This window comes from Scyliorhinus torazame, chromosome 3 (assembly GCF_047496885.1).
Source record: "Scyliorhinus torazame isolate Kashiwa2021f chromosome 3, sScyTor2.1, whole genome shotgun sequence".
In the NCBI taxonomy this organism is placed as follows: Eukaryota; Metazoa; Chordata; class Chondrichthyes; order Carcharhiniformes; family Scyliorhinidae; genus Scyliorhinus; species Scyliorhinus torazame.
In genome coordinates this window covers 46841514-46868428 of record NC_092709.1, presented here as the reverse complement: position 1 = coordinate 46868428, position 26915 = coordinate 46841514, and the positions used below count along the sequence as shown (strand labels likewise).

The 26915-nt window shown below is 44.2% G+C and overlaps 1 protein-coding gene across 2 annotated transcripts in view; it reads left to right on the top strand.

Annotated features, from left to right (window-relative positions):
* Positions 1-26915, top strand: part of tbc1d9 (TBC1 domain family, member 9 (with GRAM domain)) — a 106967-nt gene that overhangs the window by 63819 nt on the left and 16233 nt on the right. For both annotated transcript variants that reach the window (XM_072495624.1, XM_072495625.1), the window contains exons 8-13: positions 172-348; positions 3541-3691; positions 4603-4817; positions 8848-8965; positions 16021-16306; positions 16901-17030. In XM_072495624.1, the coding sequence (XP_072351725.1) occupies positions 172-348; positions 3541-3691; positions 4603-4817; positions 8848-8965; positions 16021-16306; positions 16901-17030 (1077 nt within the window). The remainder of the gene's footprint in view (positions 1-171; positions 349-3540; positions 3692-4602; positions 4818-8847; positions 8966-16020; positions 16307-16900; positions 17031-26915) is intronic.

The following is a 26915-nucleotide window of genomic DNA, read 5'->3' as shown; positions in this document are numbered from 1 at the left end:
GAGCTCTTGTTTGCAATAAAATATTGAAACAGTCAAGTTCACTGTTTCATTAAAAGGTTTGTTTTAAAGTAACGTGTATTATTGGATATGTTCATTGATTATTGGATGCTTTCATAGCATTAAAGGCTTATCCGGGCATCATGATTTACTATTGAACTATCTATCTTCTAGGTATTTTCCAGACAAAACAGTGTTGTTTCTGGTAGTCCACAGAGAAGTCTCAGTTCTACCTCTGACACAGATGGAGAGCGACAGTTCAATCTAAATGGAAATAGTGTTCCAATAGCCACGCAAACACTCATGACAATGTACCGTCGCAGATCACCCGAAGAATTCAATCCTAAAGTGGTACATATTCCTTATTGATGTATTCATGTAATTAAATAGCCTTTATTAACACGCACATTTAAGATGAGGACAAGGAGCAGGATTAATCAATTCTGCCCCTCCAGCCTGCTCCGCCATTCAATACGAGCATGGCTTATCTCATTTCAGCCTCCAGTTCACTTTCCTGTCGGTTCTCCATAACCCTTCAACCCATTGCCTATTAATAATCTGTCTATTTCCAAATGTATTCAATGATCCAGCATCCACCGCAGTGGGTAGTGAATACCACAGATTCAGGACCCTTTGATGGAAGTATTTGCTACTGCTACCCCTTATCCTAAAACTATGACCTCCCATTATAGATTACCCCACAAGAGGAAACATCCACTCTACATCCATTTTGTTAATACCTTTTATCACCTTGTATACCTCATTCTTCTAAATTCGAGAGAGTATAGGCTTAAACTGCTCAATCTCTCTTTATAAAACAAACCCCTCATCTCTAGAATCATATCATAGATAGATTATCATAGAATTTACAGTGCAGGAGGAGGCCATTCAGCCCATCGAGTCTGCACCGGCTCTTGGAAAGAGCACCCTACACAAGGCCAACACCTCCACCCTATCCCCATAACCCAGTAACCCCACCCAACACTAAGGGCAATTTAGGACACCAAGGGCAATTTATCATGGCCAATCCACCTAACCTGCACATCTTTGGACTGTGGGAGGAAACCGGAGCACCCGGAGGAAACCCACGCACACACGGGGAGGATGTGCAGACTGCGCACAGACAGTGACCCAAGCCGGAATCGAACCTGTGACCCTGGAGCTGTGAAGCAATTGTGCTATCCACAATGCTACCGTGCTGCCCCTAATCCACAATGCTACCGTGCTGCAATCTAGTGAACCTCCTCGGAATTGCCTCCAATGCAGCTATATCCCTCATCAAATTAGGGGACCAAAACTGTACTTAGTACTCCAAGTACCTGCATACTAGTTTTCTGTGATTATTGCATGAGAACATCCACATCCCTCTGCAGTGACGCACTCTGAAGTTTCTCTCCATTTTGATAATAAGTCGCCTTTCTATTTTTCCAACTAAAATGGATAACCTCACATTTATCCATGTTAAGCTCCATCTACCAAATTTTGGCCCACATTTAACCTATCCATATACATTTGTAAATTTCTTATTTCCTCATTGCAACTTATATCCACCTATTTTAGTGTCATCTGTTTAGCACAGCGCTAAATCGCTGGCTTTGGAAAGCAGACCAAGGCAGGCCAGCAGCACGGTTCAATTCCCGTACCAGCCTCCCCGAACAGGCGCCAGAATGTGGCGACTAGGGGCTTTTCACAGTAACTTCATTTGAAGCCTACTTGTGACAATAAGCGATTTTCATTTCATTTTCATATATCCCTGCATCCAGATCATTAACATAGATTGTAAATAGTTGGGGCCCTGAGCACGAACCCTGTGGCAGTTACATCTTGCCAACCAGAAAAAGACCCATTTATCTCAGCACTCTTTTCTGTCGGTTAGCCAGTTCTCCAGCCAAGCTAATAAATTGCCCCTAACTCCATGTGATCTTACCTTGTGTATTAACTTTTTGTGTGACCCCTCATCAAATCCTTCTGTAAGACCAGATCTGCTACATCTACAGGATCCCTATTATCCAGTAAGCCTGTTAAATCTTTGAAGAACTCCAGCAAATTCGTCGAACACAATTTGCCCTTCATAAAAATATAATCAATAATTATGATTTGTATCGTTGTTGTTTTGATGCATACTTCACCAGTAGAACTCACCAAAATCTTTTTTGGATATGCTCTATCTGCTGCACAATAATGAATGAAGTAATAGAGCATTGTACACAAGTAATTGGACACAAGCGAAAACTTGGTTGAAAAACACGCAGCTAACTCTAGAGAAGAAACATAACTTTTCCCCCACATTTCATTTCAAACATCTACACAATCCCCAACTAAAGCACCAACGCCCCCCCCCCCCCCCCACTCCTCAAACGTAGCTGCAAGAGGCATGCCTCCACTTTTTCTGTGTCTCTATCATGACAGTGCATCTAACTCCGAGCTCATTGTGGTACAGTCTGGCATCTGGAACAGCACTATACTGTGCCGTCTTCTACAAGATTGAAATTTCAACTTCGAAATCGGACTGCACAGTTATCCCTGATATTACTTTTAGCTTGTGAACCATGTGCTTGGTTAGTCACAGCAAGGTGCCTTTAAAGAAAAATGCTGGGAGAGGGATATACAAGGGTTGTACAACTAATTTATGCATTACTGCAATAAATATTACTTTCAAAGAACTAAGAAAATTGCAGCACAGCACCAAGCCCTCAGCCCTCCAAGCCTGCACCCACCATGCTGCCCGTCAGAACTAAACCCGCCTATCCCGCCGTGGGCCATAGTCCTCTATTCCCATCCTATTTGTGTATTTGTCAAGATACCCTTAAAGGTCACTATCGTAGCTCTTTCCACTACTTCCCCCGGCAGCGAGTTCCAGGCTCCCACCTCCCTCCGTGTGAAAAACTTGCCTCGTACATCTCCTTTAAACCTGGCTTCTCGCACCTTAAACATATGCCCCCTAGTAATGAGCTCTTCCACCCTGTGAAAAAGCTTCTGACTATCCACTCTGTCCATGCCCCTCATAATCTTGTCGACTCTGGGACCCCCCCCCTGTAGCCAGTTAGGATACAAAGATTACTCTCAAGGCTCCAGCAATTTCCTCCCTTGCCTCTCTCCGTATTCTGGGGTATACCCCATCAGGCCTGGGGTACTTGTCTACCTTAATGTTTTTCAAGACCCCCTACACCTCCTTTTTGATGTCGACCCAAATTACCTACACTCCCTTCCTCAGACTCATCATTCACCAAGTCCTTCTCTTTGGTGAATACTGATGCAAAGTGCTCATTTAATACCCCACCCATTTTCTCTGGCTCCGCACATTGACTCCCTCCCCTGTCCTCGAGTGGGCCAACCCTCTCCCTGGCTACCCTCTCGCTCTTTTATTTATTTCAATTACTTTAAAATGCAGCTATGATATTGGAGTGTTAGTTATGTCTTTTTGATATTGATGTAATTCGTAAATGAAAAACCAAACTTCAGAAAGTGAATATATGCAATTTTAAATCATAGAATCCAGAATTTGGTATATTATTGATTTATTACATTGTATTTGACAATTAGGCAAAGGAACTAATGAAGGAACAGTCCTGGCAAATCCACTTTGCTGAATATGGCCGTGGAGTCTGCATGTATCGCACAGCGAAGACCCAGGAACTTGTATTGAAAGGCATTCCTGAAAGCATGAGGGGGGAGCTTTGGCTACTGTTTTCAGGTGTGTGGTTTTTTTTTTCTGAAAATACCTTAAAGCTTACTTATTAAAATAGATTTTCATTAAATAGAAAAGTCTGCATTATTTAGTGCTTATTTTGTTGCAGTCTTTTTATATTTTTATTCCAACAATTTGATATCCTGAGCATCCCTTAACTGAAATTCCGTAAACTGAAAAATTGCCAAATCCGCACTTTTTTTCCCGAGTGCGTCGCATGTGCGCAGTTCCCAACACACGAAAATTCAGATCCGATACACAGTTGACCCCAATCATTTCGGATAAGGGATTTTCAACCTGTTATACAATTTTTATGAGCATTTCATTGTTTACATAAGCAAGGCAGAATTTAAAATCTAATTCTAAAGCAACTGTATGGATTTTATATTGATTGGAATTTATATTTAAAATAATGAGTTTGACTCAATGAACTGAATTCGATCATATTGTAGCCTCATTCAAATCTGGTAAGTCTCAGTGGATGAGATGCTATATATAGCCCATTGTAAGAGCACAGCATGCCAGTTCCAAGGGAGACAGACAGCACCACCTTGGTGGAATAGGTTATTGTGGAGAATTTCTTTGGTAGAAGTTACCCATTTCACTTCAAAGGGGAGTAATCTCCTTAATTAAGGAGAGGTTGGTTTTGCTTATGGACCAACAAAAAAATTGACTTTAAATTGACCATATTTAACAAAGAATTGACAGCATTTGTGCATTGTATCTCAAATAGAAAATGTGCAGAGTCTTGAGTTCTCTTGTCTTTCCTTTTTCAATTTTCCTCCTCCATTCTTACTGTTTAATGGCCAGATTAAGAGGAAGACATTAGAGCCTAGCATTGAGGTTGGAAATATCATGAGATGAAATAAAGAATGCTGCTCATTTTTTGAAATTTAAAATCACTTTTTTGCCTTCAGGTGCCATTAACGAGATGGCCACCCATCCTGGATATTATTCTGATTTGGTGGAAAAATCCATTGGAAAGTATAACCTTGCCACAGAAGAAATAGAGCGGGATTTACACCGCTCACTTCCTGAGCATCCAGCATTTCAGAATGAGATGGGAATTGGTGCTCTGCGCAGGGTACTCACTGCCTATGCTTTCCGAAATCCTAACATAGGATATTGCCAGGTAAATAGTATTGCAGTGCAGTCGTGATGCGCTTGAACTTGCAAAACAATTCAAAAAGTCAACGGTGTGTTAAATCTAATTAGAATCCTGGGGCGCGATCTTCCCAAAAGGAAACAAAATTCCCTAGCAAGCGGGTTTAGCCGCGTGTTTCCCAGCACTCGCAGTGCCGAGAACAACAAAAGAACAAAGAACAATACAGCACAGAAACAAGCCCTTCGGCCCTCGAAGCCTGTACCGGTCATGATGCCAATCTTGGCCAAACCCTCAGAACTTTCTTGTGCTGTATCCCTCTATACCCATCAAGATTCCTTTTAAACGCCGTTAATGTATCTGCTTCCACAACCTCCCCTGGCAACACGTTCCAGGCACTCACCACCCTCTGCGTAAAAAAACCTGCCTCGCACATCTCCTCTAAATTTTGTCCCACGGACCTTAAACCTATGCCCCCTGGTGACTGACCCCTCCACCCTGGGAAAGAGTGCCTGCCCATCCACTCTATCCATGACCCTCATAATCTTGCAGACCTCTATCAGGTCACCCCTCAACCTCCGTTGTCATAGATTATCATAGAATTTACAGTGCAGAAGGAGTCTGCACCGGCTCTTGGAAGGAGCACCCCACCCAAAGTCAACACCCCCACCCTATCCCCATAACCCAGTGACCCCACCCAACACTAAGGGCAATTTATCATGGCCAATCCACCTAACCTGCACATCTTTGGACTGTGGGAGGAAACCGGAGCACCCGGAAGAAACCCACGCACACACGGGGAGGACGTGCAGACTCCGCACAGACCGTGACCCAAGCCGGAATCGAACCTGGGACCCTGGAGCTGTGAAGCATTTGTGCTATCCACAAGGCTACCGTGCTGCCGTGTATTAATGAAAACAGTCTGAGTCTATTCAGCCTCTCCATACAGCTAACACCATCCAGACCAGGCAACATCCTGGTAAATCTCTGCACCCTCGCCAAAGCCTCCACATGCTTTAGGTAGCGTGACGACGAGAATTATGTGCAATATTCCAATTGGGGCCTTACCAAGGTTCTATACAACTGTAGCATGACTTGCCAGTTTTTATACTCGATGCCCCATCCAATGAAGGCAAGCATTCCATATGCTTTCTTGACTACCTTGTCTACTTGTGTTGCCACTTTCATAGATCTGTGGACCTGCATGTCCAGATCTCTCTGACTTTCTATATTCCTAAGAGCTTTGCCATTTACGGTATATTTCCCCTCTTATGTTAGACCTACCAAAACGCATTACCTCATATTTGTCTGGATTAAACTCCGTTTGCCATTTCTCTGCCCAAGTCTCCAACCTATCCATGTCCTGCTGTATCCTCTGACAATCCTCAACACTCTCTGCCACTCCACCAACCTTGGTGTCATCCGCAAACTTACGAATCAGACCAGCTACATTTTCCTCCAAATCGTTTATGTATAAAAGAAACAACAGAGACCCCAGCACAGATCCCTGTGGAACACCACTAGTCACAACCTTTCATTCAGAAAAACACCCTTCTACTGCTACCCTTTGCCTTTTGTGACCGAGCCAGTTCTGTATCTATCTTACTACCTCACCTCTGATCCCGTGTGACGTGGCTATTCAACACTACTCTTGAATAAGGGACCTAAACGGGAAACGCGCGGCCGAGGCCGCACATAGCCCCATTGTTTACAACAGGGTGCTCCGCTCGGTGGAAATCCCCGTTGTAGCAAGAAATCGGGACGCCATTTTTAATGGTGTCCCAATCTCCAAGGCCCACAAAAAAAAAAAAACGACCTCCCCCAAATCGAACGCAACCTGGGAGGATACCCCCACCCCCCCTCGGACAATCCCGGCCCAATCGCGAGTGCACAAAAAATGCCATCTTGGCACCTTCGCAGTGCCCCACCAGCCAGCAGTGCCACTTGGGCACTTTGGCAGTGCCAGGACCCAGGTGGCACTGGCAGGCTGACCCTGCCCAAATGCATGCAGCTGGGGGCCTCCGATCCCTTTGGAGACCCCCACGAGTGCCATTCCAACTGGTCCCTGTTTGTGGGGACCAGTGCTAAACGTGCTTGCCCGAGGCAAAGATATTGAATTCCAAAGCCTCCGGTACCTTGGAAATCTGCACATTAGAGTAAGGCTTACTGCCTTGCTCTAATATACAGATTTGCCAAAATGTGATCCAGGCCATTGTGGGCGGGATTCTCCTTGCACCGTCTCACGGGATTGCGTTGAATCTTGCGAGGCGTTGCGAGCCGGGTGGATCCCGGGAGTGGTGTCCCCCGGCTTTCACTGGCCACGGTGCGCCGCAGCGAGATGCCTTTCCGGCGCAGCGTGGCCAGAAGATTGCGCTCCTGGTGTTTAAATACGTTTGTTGTGAGATATAAAAAGATTAGCAAAAATTTTGAATTGGAACAAAATAAATATTCCCTCAATAGTTGTAGGGTTCTAGGGTGGCATGTGGCACAGTGGTTAGCACTGGGACTGCAGCACTGAGGACCCGGGTTCGAATCCCAGCCCTGGGTCATTATCCGTGTGGAGTTTGCACATTCTCCCCATGTCTGTGTGGGTTTCACCCCCACAACCCAAAAGATGTGCAGGTTAGGTGGATTGGCCAAGCTAAATTGCCCCTTAATTGGAAAAAAATAAATAATTGGCTACTCTAAAAAAAAATTTTTTTAATGTAGAGTTCTAACAGGTCGCCCCTCAACCTCTGTCGTTCCGGTGAGAACAAACCAAGTTTCTCCAACCTCTCCTCCTAGCTAATGACCTCTATATTCGGCAACATCCTGGTAAACCTTTTCTGTACCCTCGCTAAAGCCTCCACATCTTTCTGGTAATGTGGCGACCAGAATTGAACACTATATTCCAAGTGTGGTCTAACTAAGGTTCTATAAAATTGCAACATGACTTGCCAATTTTTAAAAGCAATGCCCCAGCCCGTGAAGGCACGCATGCCGTATGCCTTCTTGACTACCTTCTCCACCTGTGTTGCCACTTTCAGTGACATGTGTACCTGTATACCCGATCCCTTTGCCCATCAGTACTCTTAAGGGTTCTGCCATTTACTATATATCACAAACCGCAAAGGTCCCAACACTGATCCCTGAGGAACGCAGTAGTCACAGCCCTCCATTCAGAAACGCACCCTTCAGCTGTTACCCTCTGTCTTCTATGACCGAGCCAGTCCTGTATCCATTTTGCCAGCTCACCTCTGATGCCGTGCAACTTCACCTTCTGTACCAGTCTGCCATGAGGGACCTTGTCAAAGGCCTTGCTGAAGTCCATGTAGACTAAATCCACTGGCCTACCCTCATCAATCATCTTTGAGTGTTCAGGAGTGATGTCAGGAAGTTCATCAGAAAAAATATAGTGGGAATCTGGAATTTCTGGGCGTGATCTACCAACTACCCTAACGGCAATGCGGCCGGGAGATCCGTCTTCTGGGATCTACCTGGCGCCCCACGCCTCGCAAGATCTAATGCGATCTCAGGGGATCGGTGGCCCCTTAGATGGACGGACGGACGGGTGAGGGTGAGAGGGGGAGGGGGAGGGGGGGAGGGAATGGGCTGGCCCTGTCTGATGGAGATCCTGCAGGAGAATGGACATGTGGCCAGTGGGAGGGGTGACAGTCTGTAAAGTATTAACAACTCATATGTGACTGGTCATCTGGGTGGAGGCCGGTACACCGTTCACGGGGACCCCACTGTGGGCGGCGGAGAATCCAGGTCAGTGTTGAAGGGATTTACTAAATAATACTAGGGATGGGAGGATTACGTTTTTAGGAAAGGTGAGACACTGGGACTCTTTTCTCACAATTAAGAACTTTTAAGAGGACATTTGATTAAGGCACTGAATTATGAAAACTTCAATAAGGCATAGTAGGAAAATTATTTAACATCCTTTAATATAGGCAAACACTGATGTTGAATAACTTTTTAATTGTTTCACAACTAATATAAAAAGTATCTTAATTGGATTTTGACACACAATAATTGTACAACTTCTTGCTAAATAATGTCTTTATCTAAAATATAGGCAATGAACATTGTCACTTCAGTACTGTTATTATATGCAAAAGAGGAGGAAGCTTTCTGGTTGCTAGTTGCACTCTGTGAGCGGATGCTGCCGGACTACTATAACACTAGAGTAGTTGGTAAGTGTTGCTTGGTTATTGAAACTGCTAAACTTGAATCTTGATGGCAGAAAATGCAATTATTTGTGTTAAATTTTGTTAATTTAGAACTGATTTATAAATCAAGGAGCCCATTTTTTTTCTCTGTCAAATTGTTCAGGTGGCTCTTTTTAAGCAATGTTTATCAACACCCAGCATAGAGCGAGAATCCAAAGTATTTGCATCACTTATGACTGGCATTGTTGCATTATAATGTTGTAAAAATGAGAAAAATATATTTGTTTTGTGAATGTTACTTGCCACATATCAGCTCTATGGATGCAGGCGGCTGCAATGTCTGAGCAGTCATAATGGTACAATAATTGGTGAAGCAGCTGTTGGACCTAAGACACTACCCTGAGGAACTCCTGCAGAGAAGTTTCAAACTGGGTCACCCACCGGAGGTCTCTGATCGAGGAGGAATAGGCACATTTGAGTGACAGCATGGGTGTTGCGGGGAGAGGGTGAGCAGCAAGGGTGGGTGATGGCTCTCCTTGCTGCCCTCCACTTCCCTGATATGCCAGGTCCCTCGTTCAGTCACTTGTGTGTCAATGAGGGACCGCACCATGACACGACAGATTTCCTTGTTCTGCTCCCAGCATGGCAAAATCCCACTGCCTGCTGCTGGATGAATAACAACTTCAATTGGTAGTAGGACTGCTATCAGTGTGGTTCCAACCTGCCACCCTTCTGCCTGATTAATTCCACCCACCAACAAACATGTCACAATGGAGGCACAATGTTCCACCCCATATCAAAGAAAAAATAATAGATTGCCATCTCATAAAGCTGTGAAACAAACAAAATTAGTATGCCCCGTTTGGAACAGTGTAAGAATACCTAAACTGCTATGCCCATTCACCATTTTTGGAGTTCAGCTAACCATTCATAATGAGTTCATCTGGTAAGACAGATGTCTGGCCATCTATTTAACCTGCTGTTTCATACGGTTGCCAAATGGCCTCCTTATGAATTTTTAGCTGAGCTCCAAGACTGGCTAATGGACTGAGACCTTTAGACAATATTTACCCAGTTGCAAAGTTGGGGATGGTTAGTTTTGGTAATCATTTGAGGCTATAATAATCATTTGAGGCTGAAGTTTTTTTTTGTGATTTTCAATACCTGTTTATTTGGATAAGATTAGGGGGTGATAAAAGGATTCAAGTATTTTTGATTGAGACTCTGGCAGTATTTGACACCTTTTTTATTAGGTTTAAAATGAGCATTACTTTCCAAATAAAATGTTCAAATGCCATTCCGATATCTGAGGCCCCCAAAGCGACCCCCGAACCCCCCCCCCCCCCCCCCAAACACCCATGCAGGACACCCCTAGTCCGATCACGCATGTGCACAAATGTCAGCTTGGCAGTGCCAATCTGGAACCCTGGCAGTGCCCATGCCACATGACAATGCCACCTGGACACCTTGGCAGTGCCCGGCTGTCACCCAGGGTGCCCAGGTGGCATCTGCCGTGCCAGGCCACCCTGCCCAAAGGGCATGCAGCTGGGAGCCTCCAGCCCCACAGGTGCCTTTCCGCCTGGTCCCCATTTGCGGGGACCAGTGCTGAACGGCGCTCGCTGAGGTCTCCGAGGTGAAGGGGATGAATCCCAAAGTCTCAAGTACCTCCGGAATCTTCACATTAGAGTGACACTTACTGTCTCGCTCTAATATGCAGATTTGCCAAAACATGATTCCACCCACAATGGGCAGGATTTGCACCCTGGACTCCACCAGACGCAACCATCTACCTTCCACAAGGTCAGACTTCTCCCATTGGATCCCAGGATCATCCAGCCGCAGCTGCCGACCGAGGAAGCGAGGGAAACGCGGTGGTCTACAGGTTAGACTGAAGCAGCGCGGTTTCAAGACCCTTCTCCCCAGCATACCCCTGGCAAACGTCCAAGTGATCAAAAACAAGCTGGATGAACTTAACGCCAGATTTACCTCTCAGAGGGAAGTAAGAGACTGCTGTGTGCTCTGTTTCACAGAGACATGGCTCACCCCCTCCTCACCGGACTGTGCCATACAACCTGAAGGATTCTCAATTCACCGGGCGGATCGGACAGCGTCATCAGGCAAAGCAAAGGGTGGAGGGGTTTGCCTCCTCATCAACTCCTGGTGCTTGGATGTGGTGACCCTGGCGACCTACTGCTCCCCGGACGTGGAATACCTGACTGTGAAGTGCAGGCCATACTATCTTCCTCGTGAGTTCACTTCAGCCATTATCACAGCGATCTACAGCCCACCCCAGGCAGAAGTGAGGAAGGCCCTGGACGAACTGTACACAGTTATAAACAACTACAAAACAGAACACCCGGAGGCCTTGTTCATCGTGGCCGGAGACTTCAACAAGGCCAACCTCAAGAGTGTACTGCCAAAATTCCACCAGCACATCTCCTGTACCACCTGGGGCGACAACACTCTTGACCCCTGCTACTTAAAATTCAAGGGCGCCTACCGTTCCATTCCCCGACCACATTTTGAGAAATCAGACCTGAGACGGTGCTCCTTCTCCCGGCATACAAGCAGAAACTCAAGCGGGAGAATCCAGCTAAGAAGGTTATGCAGTGCTGGTCCGAGGAAACAGAAGAGCTCTTGCGTGACTGCTTAGAGACAGTGGACTGATCCATATTTAAGAACTCAGCGACCAACTTAAATGCGTATGTCACCACCGTCACAGACTTCATCAGTAAATGTGTGGACGACTGCGTGCCAAAGAAAGCAGTACGTATGTTCCCCAACCAGAAACCATGGCTCAATCGCGAGATTGACACCCTACTGAAGGAGAGATCTGAGGCGTTCAAGTCACACGACCCTGACCTATACAAGAAATCCAGGTACAACCTCCGCAAAGCCATCCGAGATGCCAAGAGAGAATATCAAGCCAAGCTAGAGTCACAGACAGACTCTCGGAGATTGTGGCAAGGCCGAAACAACATAACGGGCTACAAAATGAAGCCGAGCAGTATCTCCAGCAGCAGCGCACCCCTTCCCGATGAACGCAATGCATTCTATGCTCGGTTCGAGCAGGTAACCAACAATCCGCTGTCGAGTGCCCCGGCAGCCCATAACCCATCCATACCCACCATCACAGCTTCCAAAGTCCGATCCACCTTCCTGAAAGTGAACCCTCGGAAGGCGGCGAACCCGGACGGGATCCTTGGTTGTGCACTCAGAGCCTGCGCGGACCAGCTGGCAGAGGTGTTCGCGGACATCGTTAACCTGTCCCTACTCCACTCCGAGGTCCCCACCTGCTTCAAGAAGACCACCATCATACCGGTGTCAAAGAAGAACCAGGCAATGTGCCTCAATCACTACTGTCCGGTGGCCCTGACTTCCGTCGTAATGAAGTGCTTCGAGAGGTTGATCATGAAGCGCATCACCTCCATACTCCCAGAATACCTTCATGCATTGCAATTCGCATACCGTCGCAACCAGTCCACAGCAGATGCCATTTCCCTGGCCCTACACTCATCCCTAGAGCATCTTGACAACAAGGACTCCTGTATCAGACTCCTATTTATTGACTACAGCTCTGCCTTTAACACCATAATCCCAGCCAAGCTCATATCAAAGCTCCAAAACCTAGGACTTGGCTCCCCACTCTGCAACTGGATCCTCGATTTTCTGACCAACAGACCACAATCAGTAAGAATGAACAACAACACCTCCTCAATACCGGCTCGCAAGGCTGCGTACTTAGCCCCCTACTCTACTCCCTGTACACACGACTGCATGGCAAAATTTGGTTCCAACTCCATCTATAGGTTTGCTGCCGATCCGACTGTGGGCCGGATCTCGAATAACGACGAGTCGGAATACAGGAGGGAGATTGAGAACCTGGTGGAGTGGTGCAGCAACAACAATCTCTCCCTCAATGCCTGCAAAACTGAAGAGCTGGTCATTGACTTCAGGAAGCAAAGTACAGTACACACCCCTGTCAGCATCAACGGAGCCGAGGTGGGATGGTTAGCTGTTTCAAATTCCTAGGGGTGCACATCTCCAAAAATCTGTCCTGGTCCACCCACGTCGACACTACCACCAAGATAGCACAACAGCGCCTATACTTCCTCAGGAAACTAAGGAAATTTGGCATGTCCACATTAACTCTTACCAACTTTTACAGATGCAACATAGACAGCATCCTATCTGGCTGCATCACAGCCTGGTATGGCAACTGCTCGGCCCAGGACTGCAAGAAACTTCAGAGTCGTGAACACCACCCAGTCCATCACACGAACCTGCCTCCCATCCATTGACTCCATCTACACCTGCCACTGCCTGGGGAAAGCGGGCAGCACAATCAAAGACCCCTCCCACCCGGCTTACTTACTCTTCCAACTTCTTCCATCGGGCAGGAGATACAGAAGTCTGAGAACACGCACGAACAGACTTAAAAACAGCTTCTTCCTGCTGTTACCAGACTCCTAAATGACCCTCTTATGGACTGACCTCATTAACACTAAACCCTGTATGCTGCATCCGATGCCGGTGCTTATGTAGTTACATTGTACACCTTGTGTTACCCTATTATGTATTTTCTTTTCTTCCCTTTTCTTCCCATGTATTTAATGATCTGTTGAGTTGCTCGCAGAAAAATACTTTTCACTGTACCTCGTACACGTGACAAGAAACAAATCCAATCCAATCCAACTTCTTGCGAGATCGCGGTGGAACCCGTGAGCCGGGTAGATCCCGGGAGTGAGGTCTACGCCTTTTATTGGCCACGCTGCGCCGCGGAGAGCTGCTTTTCCGGCTCAAGGTGGTAAATTGCGCCTCAAGTGTCACTTGTAATTGTTTTGCTGAGTTTCTCCCAGCTCTGTCAGCGAGTACCCAACCTCTATCTGGCTCCACTTAGTCACTTTTCAGGGCCCTCAGGAGTTCCTCACTGGGCAGAATTATTTTCATCACTGGGGAGCTGAACCTGCTGGCCTAGACCAGCACCTCCGAGAGTGAGCCACTATTTTGAAAGGGTGCCCTGATCTCTAAGTGGGCTTGAAGGTCCCCCACACCTCTACCCATGGGCAGTGTCACCCCCCATGAACATGAGCATTGCCTCCCCACCCCCTTTTTGGGCCCCTCCCCTTTTCATGGGCATGGGCCCCCCTCATGCCAAGACTGTGGCCTGGGCATCCTGGCACTGCATGCTCCTGCCAGTTTGGCAGTGCCACCTGGGATGTCAAGGTGTCAGCCTGGTGGTGCCAAGTTCAAGGGGGAGGGCCAGGGGACCCCTGCCCTGTTCCTGACCACCTATGGGCCTCTAATCGGCCGGGAGACCCCCCGCCCCCCGGGGTGCCGTTCCGCTTGGCCCATGTTTATGTGGATTAGTACTGAATGGCGCCCAGTTGGAGTCTACCTGGGGAGGCCGTTAGATGTTGGGAGCTCGATAGATCCTGGGTCAGCACGCCTAAATGGGTTTTAAACCTGATCGCGATGCCTTGCTGTCGGGAAGATTGCAGGAGGCATCTAACGGCTGCGTTGCACTCCCGTTTGGGTGCAACACGGCTATTAGATTGCATCCCTAATCTAATCTGCAGTGAGTGTATGGTTATGCCATGAGATTTTTACATTATTGCCCTTGAAAATGTTCCCCTAACACTGGGCAGGAATTGGAAAGTTGTGAATGCAACTTTATAGCAACCTCAACAAGCACTTGTTTTGTTCTTGCATAGTTGACCTGCTATAAGTGAGGTGGTTTTGGATTGGATTGGATTTGTTTATTGTCACGTGTACCAAGGTACAGTGAAAAGCATTTTTCTGCCTGCAGGTCAGCAGATCATTAAGTACATGAAAAGAAAAGGAAATAAAATAAAATACATAATAGGGCAATACAAGGTACACATTGTAACTACATAACACCGGCATCGGTTGGAGCATACAGGGGTGTAGTGTTATTGAGATCAATCCATAAGTGGATCGTTTAGGAGTCTGGTAACAGCGGGGAAGAAGTGGTTTTTGAGTCTGTTCGTCCGTGTTCTCAGACTTTTGTATCTCCTGCCCGATGGAAGAAGCTGGAAGAATTAGTAAACTGGGTGGGAGGGGTCTTTGATTAATGCTGCCTGCTTTCCCCAGGCAGCGGGAGGTGTAGATGGACTCGATGGATGGGAGGCAGGTTTGTGTGATGGACTGGGCTGTGTTCACGACTCTCTGAAGTTTCTTGTTCTTCAACTTTTCCTCCCTAAAATCTGAGCTTAGTGGGCTACCCAGCCACTGACACCTGGCTGCAGCAGGGGCAATCCTGAACCCATAAAAATTCCTCTACAAAATCTCTAGCCGTTTTCTAGAGTGGCCTTCAGAAGTCCATTTTGAAGATCATTTGTTCGGCTGTTCACCACTAGTTGCTAATAGGCAGTATGTACATGGAAGGCGCTACCTGAAAAAAATGGTTTTGCTTTGTACGTGTAAACTTCTATTTCACATTGAAAACCGGTTGCTGTTAGTTGAAAACTCACCTTCATACTGTTGAAGAATTGCCTGATTGCAGTCTTTTTATCAGATGCACATCATAAAATGTTGATCCATTTATATATTTTTTAAATATATAATGAATTATCGCTGAGATTTGCCAACTTCTAATTTTTGTTCGAGCATAATTTTCATTTGGTGGCTTTTATCATCTTTTTTAAAGTATATTTTCCTTAAATGGCTGAACAGGCTCGAGGGGCTAAATGGCCTACTCCTCCTGCTCCTTGTTGGTATGTCCATACTATTTACAAATACACTAATTGAATTAGACATTCAAGAAGGACGATAGTTATTTTTTCGATATATTTTTGTTGTTTATCCTTCTCCTTACATTGAAAAGTATCAGGACAGGAAAAGGCTTATCTAGCCTGTCTAATAAAGTTTGACACCCTATACATGGCGATGTATACATTCATTCTCCACTCTGAAGCATGTAATCTCCTGAGATAGTCCATAAAGTTATATCAATTCAAAAATCTGTAAAATGTATTCTGTTATCTATTTTTCTTTGTAGTGTGAACCTAACCAGTTATTCTGAACATTTAATGTTGTTCTATTGCTACTTTCTGTAGGAGCATTGGTGGATCAAGGTGTATTTGAGGAGCTTACCAGGGATTATGTGCCGCAGCTTTATGACTGTATGCCATATTTGGGCGTTATATCCACCATCTCGCTCTCCTGGTTCCTTACTCTTTTCCTCAGTGTAATGCCTTTTGAAAGTGCCGTTGTTGTCGTGGACTGCTTCTTCTTTGAGGGAATTAAAGTGATCTTTCAACTCGCTCTTGCTGTGCTGGATGCTAATATTGACAAGTTGTTGAATTGTAAGGATGATGGCGAGGCCATGACTATACTTGGAAAGTGAGTTAGTTTTATTTGCCCTTTTTTGTTTATTATCAGTTTTTGTAACAATTCTGCAATAAAGTAGGTAAATAACATTTCAAAAATGTGATTCCAGCATTTATTGTGGGTTAGGTAGCAAATTGGATATATTTCAATAATCTTTAATCCCCACGTCTAATAACTCACTTTAATTCTTGCGGCTCAATTTGACCTGACAAAAGAAAGAATTGTACCAAATAATTCCAAATGATGGTAGAAGTCGTACATTGTTTAGGCTCTGTTGTTGTAATTTCAATCTGCATTAATATTCATGTGACATGCATTGACTAACCTTGCATGTATACTAATTATCAGTTAAGCTTTTCATGATGTGACGATGAATTACTGCATGCACTGTAAGGTCTGAAACATCAGAAGAAAAATCAATTGGTATTTAAATAAGAGAAGGTTGCAAGAAATTGAAATTTTAGCTTCAGGAAACTGTCCTTATTAGATAAACTGTGATAGTTAATTGTCATGGAAACAGAAATGCATCTCCCCTGTTTAGATTGGCATAATCGCATTATATTAAATTTAAAGGTTTCACAGCATGAACTCTTTTGGCCCACTTAGATACTTGGACAGTGTGACGAACAAGGACAGCACATTGCCACCCATTCCTCATCTTCATTCTCTTCTCAGTGACGATGGAGATCCTTACCCTGAAGTTGATATCTTCAAATTAATCAGGGGCTCATATGATGTAAGTAACCGTGTATTTACTGGTGCCTAATGTGAAATCTGCTTTGGGTAAATCAGTCTCTGGTGGTTGAGAATTTAAATGTTATTGATGTCTAATTGCACTCAAACACATTCAGAGAGGAAGATGATCCAAGTTCAGAAAAAAGAGAAAATAATTAAAACCTTTATAAAGGTTTTATAATCACACTTATACTGAATTGTGGATAGGCTAGATGATTCATTGGCCACTATTGATCATGTTCTTTAATCGCCCAGCTTACTCAAATTTTTAAGTTCAGTTCTTTCACTCCATTGTTGACTTAAGGATGGAAGCAAGTATAGAAAACAGGCAATTGCCCACAACGTTCCCTTATGTTGCTTTTGGTGCCAATGTAAAATAATATAAAAAATTTAAGGGGTACAATTCATGTGATTAATATCTGTTACAGTGAAGTGAAACTTTGTTGCAACATACTGAGAATATTATGTCTCGGTTGTGTTTTTACGTAGCAGTAAGCTGAGGGTGTGTTGTAAAATCCTTTACCATCCTTATGATACAAATCACCAAATTAAATGGCAGCATACCGGAAACGTACAACTGAAACTAAAAAAACATGTAAACATTTATCATAGAAATTTATCGCAGAGAAGGAAGCCATTCAGCCCATTTGGTCTGTTCTATCTTTTTACTAAGGCAACCCAAAACTGATCCCACTTCCTTATTTTTCTCCCTAGTTCTGAAACTTCAAATATTTATCTGTGTTTTGCCTAAAAGACACTGGCCATTCCTTGTGAAAATCATAAATCTATAATTTAGACAGTTTGATGAGCCAGGAATGAAGGATTGATAGAAGTAATTTAATATAAATTCCGTCCTCATCTCGGCTATACAGCTCTGGAATGCTGAACTGGCTCACAGGACTAAAAACTGCCCAACTAGAATTAATTGCTTCTGATATAAAAGCCTAATCCCCTGTACTTTTTGTTATGTCCATTTCTCACTAATTTTGTGGTGCACAAACAGTTGAAGAACATTTCAGTTAATTAAGAGGATATAATGTCTAGGTTTCTGTTTAACATAAATCAGGCCATTCATAGAATCATAGAATTTACAGTGCAGAAGGAGGCCATTTGGCCCATCGAGCCTTACCGGCCCTTGGAAAGAGCACCCTACTTAAGCCCATGCCTCCACCATATCCCCATAACCTAGTAACCCCAGCTAACCTTTTTGGACACTAAGGGGCAATTTAGCATGGCCAATCCACCTAACCACATCTTTGGACTGTTGGGAGGAAACCGGAGCACCCGGAGGAAACCCACGCAGACACTGGGAGAAAGTGGCAACTCCACACAGACAGTCACCCGAGGCCGGAATTGAACACGGGACCCTGGAGCTGTGAGGCAGCAGTGCTAACCACTGTATCACCATGCCCCCTCATTAAATGGGATTTTAAGCCCCTGCCACCCCAGATTTATCATCTTTGATTTTTAATTGCTGTATATCTGACTATTTGGAAAGCCATATTTAACAATCTCCAAACCAAACTTCTGAAAATTCACAATTAAAATTTCCCATATGCCAGATGCAGAATGCTTTCTCTCTTACCACAGGGATACATACTGCTAACCTGAGTTCAGAGAACCTAATACAGATTGGAAGATTAAGATGTAAGGAACAATGTTTGCATCCAAGTACTGCTTGAGTTTAATCAACTCTGTTGCAATACCAAAGGACTGATGCAATGGTGAAAGTGCCATCTTTCAAATGAGATGCTAATCAAAGCATCTACCTATGGTGGATGTACAAGATTGAGTGACACTTAATGTTTTGGGCAAGACCAGACTTTTTGGATGAAGACAATGTGCCAACCAATTTTCATCCCTCAATAAGCATCACCAAAACAAATTAACTGATTTTTTCATTATTGTTTTGTGAAATATTACTGTATCAAATGGACTGTTGTACTTTGGGATGTCCTGAGGTCATGAAAGGTAGTACATGAATGTGGTTCAACTTTGTATACCCAATAGCACATCATAGCAGTAGCAACAACATTGGAAAATATTCCTGGGTGTTTCCAGGGTACAAAATCAGAGAGATTTGATCATGCGGCAAAGAAGGAGGTACTGGATAGGTAACTAAAATCTTGATCAAAGAGGTTGCTTATAAAGAACTGCTGAAAGGAGAAGAGGGGGTGGAAAGGTTTAAAAATAATTCTAGAGCTTCAGATAACTGAAGGCATGGCCACCAATGATGGAAGAAAGAAAGTGAGGGGCATGCAAGGGGCCAGAGTTCTTGGACAGTTGTATGGCAGAGGGAGACTGCCCTTAAGACAGGCTTGGGGACAGGGAAGGGTGCGTAAAATGAGGGCAAAGTATCTGTCGTCTTCCCACAGCCATGGAATTTTACCAGCAGAGGGGATGGCCGTTGGGGGGGGGGGGGAAGTTCGGAGGCCAATCTAATCCTTTAGCTGACCAGCGAAGGATCATCTGGCTACTACTGGGATTTTGCAAGTGGTGAGTGGACTCTCCACCATGTGGGGAAACCACTTTGTGAACCATGGCGGCTGCACCCTCGTATTAGGCATTCTATGGCCCTTGGGGCGCACTGGCAGCAATAGTTTCATTTGAGGCATCCTCCCCCCACAGGAGAATGTCCAAACAGCCCCAAACTAAGCATAGCTGGTTGAGTGGGCAGCCAGCTCCCATAACATTCTCGGCTTCCAGTCACAATCCCAGCAGTGGCTATTGCTCGGTGGCACTGCTGGGCTGCCAGTAGCTCTTGGGGTTAGTTAATGGATGGCTGAAAAATGCAACAGAGCGTCCCACAAAAGGCCTAGGTCGGATACCTTGTTTCCGAGGGCCACCTCCATCTTGATTTAAAGTTATGACCAGTGAGGCCAAGCTGTGAGTTAAACAGGCTGAGAATTGTAAAGTGGAAGCGTGGTAGTCAGAGTCTGAAGAGGTTCTAACCAGACCCAAATTTGTTTCATAAAGCACGTATTAATCTAAGCTATTCTCATTGAAGATGGATTCAGAGCTGTATGGTTCTTTTGTTGTTTAATGGGGAATTGAGTAGTAGTGTTAAGGAGTAATTGTAAGCTGTTCTCTTTGTTCTCTGTGAAGTTAAAAAGATTAATACTGTATTCATAATTTTTGTTTTAGAACTTTTTTAAGGGTTTTAGGGGCGGCACGGTAGCATTGTGGATAGCGCGGTTGCTTCGCAGCTCCAGGGTCCCGGGTTCGGTTCCGGCTTGGGTCGCTGTCTGTGCGGAGTCTGCACGTCCTCCCCGTGTGTGCGTGGGTTTCCTCCGGGTGCTCCGGTTTCCTCCCACGGTCCAGAAGATGTGCAGGTTAGATGGATTGGCCATGATAAATTGCCCTTAGTGTCCAAAATTGCCCTTAGTGTTGGGTGGGGTTACTGGGTTATGGGGATAGGGTGGAGGTGTTGACCTTGGGTAGGGTGCTCTTTCCAAGAGCCGGTGCAGACTCGATGGGCTGAATGGCCTCCTTCTGCACTGTAGATTCTATGATTCTAGTCCAGGTGCACTCCAGTGATGTATGAATGGAACTTGGGAAAATTATAATGAACTCATCGAAGGTGGCAAGCAAGAGGCTGACCAGTAATCCAATGGAATATTAGGTAGCAAAAGCATAGATGCGTTTAATCACAGAGAAACCGCGACAGGGGCAGCGATTTTCAGTGATAGAGGTACAAGTAGGCAGGTCACCTCCGTGATGGAAAGTATTTGAGCTCAGATTAGAGGTCATAGAAATAAAATCCTACGGTTCCAAACAGTGGTTCAGCATGAGTCAATGGCTTGATAATTGGGAGCAAGGGACTTAATCTGTGACAGTGCCAAAGATAACTTTTGTATTTCCGATGTTTAATTGGAAGGAATTGTGGCTCCTTCAGGTCTGGATATCGAATGTGCAGTTTGACAACACACCAGCAATGGGGAGGTTGATTGAAATAAGGTCATCAGTAAAGGGATTCTTATGTGAGAACATGCCCATTTCAGTTTTGTCTAAATAATGGGTTACACTAAATCATTTCTATTGACAGTATTGTTACGGCGAGGTGACAAGTGGTACAATTGTTCCCCTCTCCACCACTCAGTTGACCGCAACAGGTATTTTAAAAGAATTTCAAATTCAGTGAGCGTTTAACTGTTAAAGTGCTGTGACTAAAAGATGCACACAGACTGGTTGTCTGGTAAATTTTAAAAGAAAAAGATGTATATTCATTGTGGTTAACATCGATATGTAAAAATAATAAATGCTTCAACATGCTCAGATGCATGGATTTAAGAGATTTACACTCTCACCTCACACTAAAGTAAGTTACAATGAGGGGTGGTAGGTAAATGTTTTAAGAGTCCCAAATCAAAGTCAATAATATACAGATCCTATAGATAGGTGACTTGCACAGATTCAGGCTGGGTTCTGTGAGCTTTCCAGATTCTTCCTTAAGACCAATTAAAATGTTGATGGATGATTTCTGTCTCCTCCTCTGGAGACAGTTAGCTGAATTTATGTGAAAGACACTGCCTGCCATGCTTGACTTATCAGAAAACAGACAGGACACACTTGCAGAATGTCTGGAGAGAGAAAGGGTCACAAGTCATCTTGCTGTTACCCACACATGGGGTGGGATTTTCCACGTGACCCGTCACTTGTTTTATGGCGATGGAGGCAGCCCACCATTGACCGTCAGTGATCTTCTGGTCCCTCCGTTGTCAACGGAATTCGCATTGAATGCATCACATTGCTGCCGTGAAACCCACAGTGGGAGTACGCCATCAGCGGGGCCATAAGATCCCATCAATGTGAACGGCCGGAAAGTTTTAGCCATGGTCTATCTGCACACTGACCTGGAAATGCAATTTCTTAAAACACCTGCTTATAACATGACGTCCATTCATAACTGGCTAGTTTTCAAATATAGTTACAGCAAGCTAGGGAGCCCTTGTTTCAGATCTGTGTTTGAAGTAATGAGATTACTTGACTGGGATGTCCCCTTCACAGCAAAGGTCCATTGTCCAAAGTGATCGCACCAGATGGCTTGGTCCACACCCCAGTCAGTATACAGGTTATGTCTGAATGTTTTGTCAATGGTTCAGGAGATGGATCATTAATGCCTGTTTAAGTTTCTAAGCAGCCTGGCTCCATTGTGATAACTTTGCAAATGACGAATAGTTTTGTAGATGTAAAGCCATCTTAGGAACTGCTATTTAAGTCACTTAAAAATCAGTGCAGAAAGAGGCCATTTGGCCCATCGAGTCTTCATCGACCCACTTAAGCCCTCACTTCCACCCTATCTCCTTAACCCAATAACCCCTCCAAACCTTTTTGGACACTAAGGGCAATTTAGCATGGCCAACCCACCTAACCTGCACGTCTTTGGACTGTGGGAGGAAACCAAGAGCACCTGGAGGAAACACATGCAGACACTGGGAGAACGTGCAGACCACACAGACAGTGACCCAGCGGGGAATCGAACCTGGGATCCTGGTGCTGTGAAGCCACAGTGCTAGCCACTGTGCTATCGTGCTGCCCACACTGTATGCCGAAACAGCATTTCAAAACTTATCCTGTGGCATCAGTCCAATCATGTCATTTTTAAAAATTTAAAACTGGGTTTTCTAACAATCTCATTATTGATAACCTGCAGAGGAAACTTACATTTGATAATTGGTGTTCTAGCTTCCTCATTGGTTTCCTTTACTGAGAAATGTTAGTGAGATGCGCTTGAATTAGTGAATAATGTAATAACCATATTCACACCAGATCCCCTGAGGGACCTTTTCACGTTTTTCCATGATTAAAATTACAAGAATGGTCAGAGTTAATTTATCAAACATTTATATTCAAAAAATCAATACACATTTAGAATCCATTTTGGCAGGTCAGTCTCTTTACATGACTTAGTACATGCCTCATTATGCTGTGGTAATAGATACTGTAGTCTATATCTAGCTGCTGCTGAGGGATGAATGGCATGCTGTTTTGTGTATGCTTAGAATTCCTGAAGTCTAGACTTTTATTGGAGACTACAGTGATTCGCAATTAAAACATTTTAGACACCCTGAAATTGCAGCCAGTTTCATGGTAGGTAATCATTCTGGTAGTATTTGAATTTAGCAAAGTGTTCTCTTGCGCAAATCTGTTAGTCACTATTGGAAGTAAAATGCAATGCACGTCATGTAGTTTTGTTTAACTAAGTTTTGTATGTTGTCATGTATGTCTTTATGTAATTTCCCAGATTTCGTCATCTGGGCCTAAAATATTGAGTTTTGGCATGCCATTTTATCTTGTCCACTGCTAATATTCTGCATTTTATTTGTATCGTATGTTCAATGTCCAAGATTGTTAAAATAAGCAGATTGCGTTGAAAGTGCAAGATATTAGAATACTGTGGAAGTATTGGGTAGAATTTTAGTCCCCTTCCAACCCTTAGCAGGTTGGGGTGTTTGGATGTAAAACTGGGTGGCATGGTTGGGGCACTATGCCTGTTGATTACCAAGCTCCACTGGGATTTTACTTGCCGCAGGGGAATCAGGTGCCCACCAGCTCCTGGGCCAATTGAGGCCCAGTGTAGCCAATTAATGGACACTTATGGGCCTCCTCCCACCATTTTGTGTATTTTACCAGTAGTGAGAATGCCACATGTGGCGAGGCCGCCGCTCATGGTACCCTCAGTATTCTGACCTTAGTTTATTAAATTGAAAATCTCTTTGGCTGAAGTCTAAACATGCTCAAAGGTGTGTTGTAAAAATCTATCGTCAAAATATTTTTGATAACCTGCAAGGTTTTAATATTGCAGAGCAACATGTCTTTCAATTTTCAAAATTAAGCTTCCCTAGACCTGACAGCAATGCCTCTTCTGAAGCTAGGTAACCACTACAGTGGATTTATGTAGTCTTGCACCTTTAACACTTAAGATGTCATTTTACATTTTTATTCACCTCATTCGGAAGATTAAATGCTGGAGGTATATATCAAAATATTGAGCAGGGAGGATAATGCGCCCCAGTTATCGACCCATGCAACCTTTTCATCCATTAATTTTTAAAGATTAACAGGCTGTCTGTGTATTGTATTTTTCTTGTGCAGTATTTCAGGATATGTCCCCTGTGATCTAGAAAGCCTCCATAAATGTTAATCCCTTTGTTCAGCATTGCCAGTGATGCCTGCAAATGATGTCCAACCAAAATTAATTAATTAATGGAATGTGAGGATTGCCAGCGAGACCAGCATTTATCACCCATCCTTAGTTGTCCCTGAGAAGATGATGGTGAGCTGCTTTCTTGGACCTTGCAGTCCATGTGGTGTAGGTACCCCCATAGTGGTTTTGGGGACCGGGTTCCAGAACTTCAACCTAGCAACATAACCTAGCAATATATTTCCAAATCGGGTGGTGAAAGGATTGAAAGGGAACCTCCAGGTGCTTATGTTCCCATGTGTCTGCTCCTTCTAGAATCTAGAGGGAGTGAATGTTTGTGGATAGGGTGTCAATCAAGCAGGCTGTTTTGTTCTGGATGGTGTCAAGCATCTTGAGTGTTGTTGGGGCTGTACTTATCCAGGCAAGTGGAGAGTATTCCATCACATTCTTGATTTTTAAAAAAATTCATTCACGGGATGTGGATGTCGCCGGCTGGACCAGCATTTGTTGCCCATCCCTAATTGCCCTTGAACTGAGTGGCTTGCTAGACCATTTCAGAGAGTATTTAAAGAGTCAACCACATTGCTGTGGATCTGGAGTCACATATCGGCCACACCAGGGAGGAATGGCAGATTTCCTTCCCTAAAGGCCATAGTATGGGATTTTATGACAATCAACAATGGTTTCATGGTCATCATTTAGATGTTGAATTGGAATTAAAATTTCACCATCTGCTGTGGTGGGACTTGATCCCTGAGTCTCTGGATCACGAGTAATACCTCTACGCACCACCTCCCACTGATGCCGCTACCTTCCCTTGTGTGATGTAGATGGTAGACAGGTTGGGGGGATCAGGAGGTGAGCTGCTCTTGTAGCCACAGTATTTATATGGCTAATCCAGTTTAGTTTCAGGTCAATGGTAATTCCCAGGGTGTTGATAGTGGAGGATTCAGTGATGATAATGCCATTGATTGTCAAGGGGCCGTGGTTAGATTATCTCTTGTTAAAGATGGTCACTGCCTGGTACTGATGTGATGTGAATGTTATTTGCCACAATCGAGGGCCGAAGGGCCTGTACAGCGCTGTAATGTTCTATATGTCAGCCCAAGACCGGATATTGTCCAGGTCTTGCTGCACTTGGTCATGGACTGCTTCAGCATCTAAGGAGTCGCAAATGATGCTGAACATTGTGCAATCATCAATGAACATTCCAATTCTGACCTTGTGCTGGAAGCAAGGTTATTGATGAAGCAGCTGAAGATCATTGGGCCCTACATAGCAAAATGGCAGGTTTGTCACTATGCCACCTGTGCTTACTGAAATGGAGATCTCCACTGTGAAGCATCTCTGACAATGCACATGCATAATTATAGAAAGAGGAGGATTTGGAATACAAATCGTTGTTGTGATGTCTAGTAGGAAGTGATTTTGTTTGTTTGGCCTAGCAGGAAGTTAACTCTAATTTATTATCTTGACTTCTATTTTATTATTACAGCTTTGAGCAGAGTGTATTTTATATGTATCTGTAAAAGATTTATGCAAGAGTGGAAAATGGTTTAAAAGGGAATTCTAGGAAAACAACCCAAAACATTTCAAATCATTCATTAAGGAGACAACTTTTCCACTCTGCCCAATACCCTACTGTATAACCATTTTGTTAGCATTTTGTATTTAATTTCATCTTGACTGCATTATTGACTCAGTTCAAGCAGTTTCCCAGTCTCACACTTGGTGCTATTTCATCAAGCTTTCTAAAATGAAAATGCATCATATTGCACCATTCTAGATATCATCTATCAGGTATTTTTTTAAAAGGGTCCTAGTGGCTGAAGGAACATGTATACAATTTGAAAGGGAAATGCATGGAAAGTATGTTTGTGCTGTAGTCTGTAGTCTTGTGTTGAATCACAAATGTTCAACTCTAGTGTCACATTTGGAAAATAGCAGAAAATTATATGAGCAATCTTGAATTTACAGCCCTTGCTTTGCTTTAGCCCTCATCACACTCACCACTGCAGTGTTCGCTGATTCTCCAATCGAGCACTAGTTCACTCTCTCACTTGCTGCTGATAGGCTCACTAGTCCACCTATCAGAAACAAAAGCAGGAACGAACAGTAATTGGAGGAGCAGCTCCAAGAATAATCTTCGATTGAAACTCACATGTTTGACCAGGAATTTGAAAATTAGTGTCTGGGGCTGCATAGAGGGGCGTTGTGGGCTGCATGTGGCCCTGGCCTTACTTTGGGCAAGCCTGTTCTAATGTATTCGTTGACCAAACTTCTGTAACAAATGGAGAGAAAGTGAACCGTGAGCAGAATAAGAATATTATGCCTTATGTTGTTGTGCACAACCTTTGTGAAGAGATGACTGATGACTGATTCAGAAATCACTTCTTTGCTGAAAGGCTTGGAGGGGAGCTTCAGAGAATATGTGCAATAATATGACAAAGTTAAAGACAGAGAAAATAACTGAAAACTCCCCAAAAGTGGAGAGGTATATTATGCTTTGTTTTCTTGAGTCATGAATTGGTGAAACGAATTTCATGCAGCACAAGGGAAAGGATGAAGTCCAATAACCTCTGATCTCCACCAAAGATCTCCGTGCTTTGCAACATAAAGTCATGAAACTTAATGACGTTCTTTAAAATGCAAGATGTTATACTGTTTTAACCTTTTGTAGGTTTAAAGAAATTTAGGCAAAATAAGGTTTCTATGTATCAATACAGCCTCATGTGTTGCTTT